General features: G+C 36.0%; 1 protein-coding gene across 1 annotated transcript in view; it reads left to right on the top strand.

The window, feature by feature from the left end:
• Positions 1-1,439, top strand: part of LOC106817359 (phosphoacetylglucosamine mutase-like) — a 21,854-nt gene that overhangs the window by 8,413 nt on the left and 12,002 nt on the right. The window contains exons 8-9 of the mRNA XM_014822019.1: positions 538-580; positions 1,193-1,273. Coding sequence (XP_014677505.1) covers positions 538-580; positions 1,193-1,273 — 124 coding nt within the window. The remainder of the gene's footprint in view (positions 1-537; positions 581-1,192; positions 1,274-1,439) is intronic.

Below are 1,439 nucleotides of genomic sequence, written 5' to 3'. Positions count from 1 at the left end.
AAAAAATTAATTTTTTCACTGACTACTAGTAGGTATAGCCTATCATAGATTTTAGATCTGTATTAGTAGTATCCTAGATATATGCTCTGAGCGCGAACGCGGTGGCAGGAGGGCGCACATGATTCGGTTGCCAGTGAGTTTATCAGAAGAATACCTGGCTACAGTACACGTCAGTTGAGCGGTGTCACTTTGCGGCACTTGTTTCACATCTGAAATTCCTATTTTCCCTATTTTTTTAGCGTCACTTGTCACTTGACGCCCTGCACTAGTTTGAAGTGTTGTTTTTTGGGGTTAGAAATGAACGTATATATAGGACGTCTTGCTATGCACAAATGAATTTATCAGCAGAACACCAGACACCAGATGAGCCCTGTCGCTCTGCGGCACTTGTTCCTATAATAATGCTAGTCGCAGCATTATCTTGATTATGTGTAATTTAGTTTCTTCCCTATTAGCCAAAAAATGATACTATATTATTAGATTAGAATTGTGGTAAAACATCAATTATACAGCATTTTTTGTCTTGTCAATTTTTAGTGTGGGGCAGATCATGTTAAAGTATCCCAGACTGCACCAGAAGGTATGTGATATACATTTTAAGTGATTTGTCATGTAAAGTGTGCCTATGATAGGTAGAATAATTCTATACTGCTGTGAATTGAATTTTAAAGCAAGGATTTCTCATGTTTTTAGCAACCATTTTCATATTTTCTCAGCCGTTTTGATACTTACCTGTACTCCTTGCATAACACGAAATGTATATAGAAAGGCTAACATGTCATAGAACATTCACACAACATTCTTTCCACCAATATGTGCACCGATGTGCATTTAACATTAGATTGTTTATGTCAACAAACATGGCGTGTGATTTTTGCTCTTGCGAGACCGGAACCCTGTCTCTACACTAGGTTAATAATATGTATGCTGACAGGCGAGTCTAATTAAATTTGTCTGAATTTATTCATGTTTTGATTTATTTGAGTAATGATTGTTTTAAAATGTAAAAATGTTATCACTTGTAACCTGCTACATAAACATGTTTATATGCAGGCAAACAAGCACACATGAACAGAGAATTAAAATTTAAGGTATAAGCGCACATGTTTGTATTTCATTTGCTTGTCATAACTTTACACTAAATTCACCAACGCAATTCAACTGTCTTATTCAAGCATTCTTCTCAATGTAGGTGTACCAGTGGAGTTGGCTGCCCGGTGTTTGTCTTTTGATGGTGATGCAGACAGGGTTGTTTACTATTACATTGATGAAGGTATATTGTGATAACAGTATACCCAGTTAACAGTATATACCCCCTGCTTTCAAAAGCTTTCTACAGCAGTGCTGCCAGTTTGTGTGTGAGTGTGCGTGTGCGTGCGTGTGTCTGTATAATATATATATATATATATATATATATATACATATACACTATAATTATA

This window comes from Priapulus caudatus, unplaced genomic scaffold, assembly GCF_000485595.1.
Source record: "Priapulus caudatus unplaced genomic scaffold, Priapulus_caudatus-5.0.1 Scaffold1697, whole genome shotgun sequence".
In the NCBI taxonomy this organism is placed as follows: domain Eukaryota; kingdom Metazoa; phylum Priapulida; class Priapulimorpha; order Priapulimorphida; family Priapulidae; genus Priapulus; species Priapulus caudatus.
The sequence above is the reverse complement of the archived record's forward strand: the minus strand, read 5'-3'. Positions and strand labels throughout refer to the sequence as shown.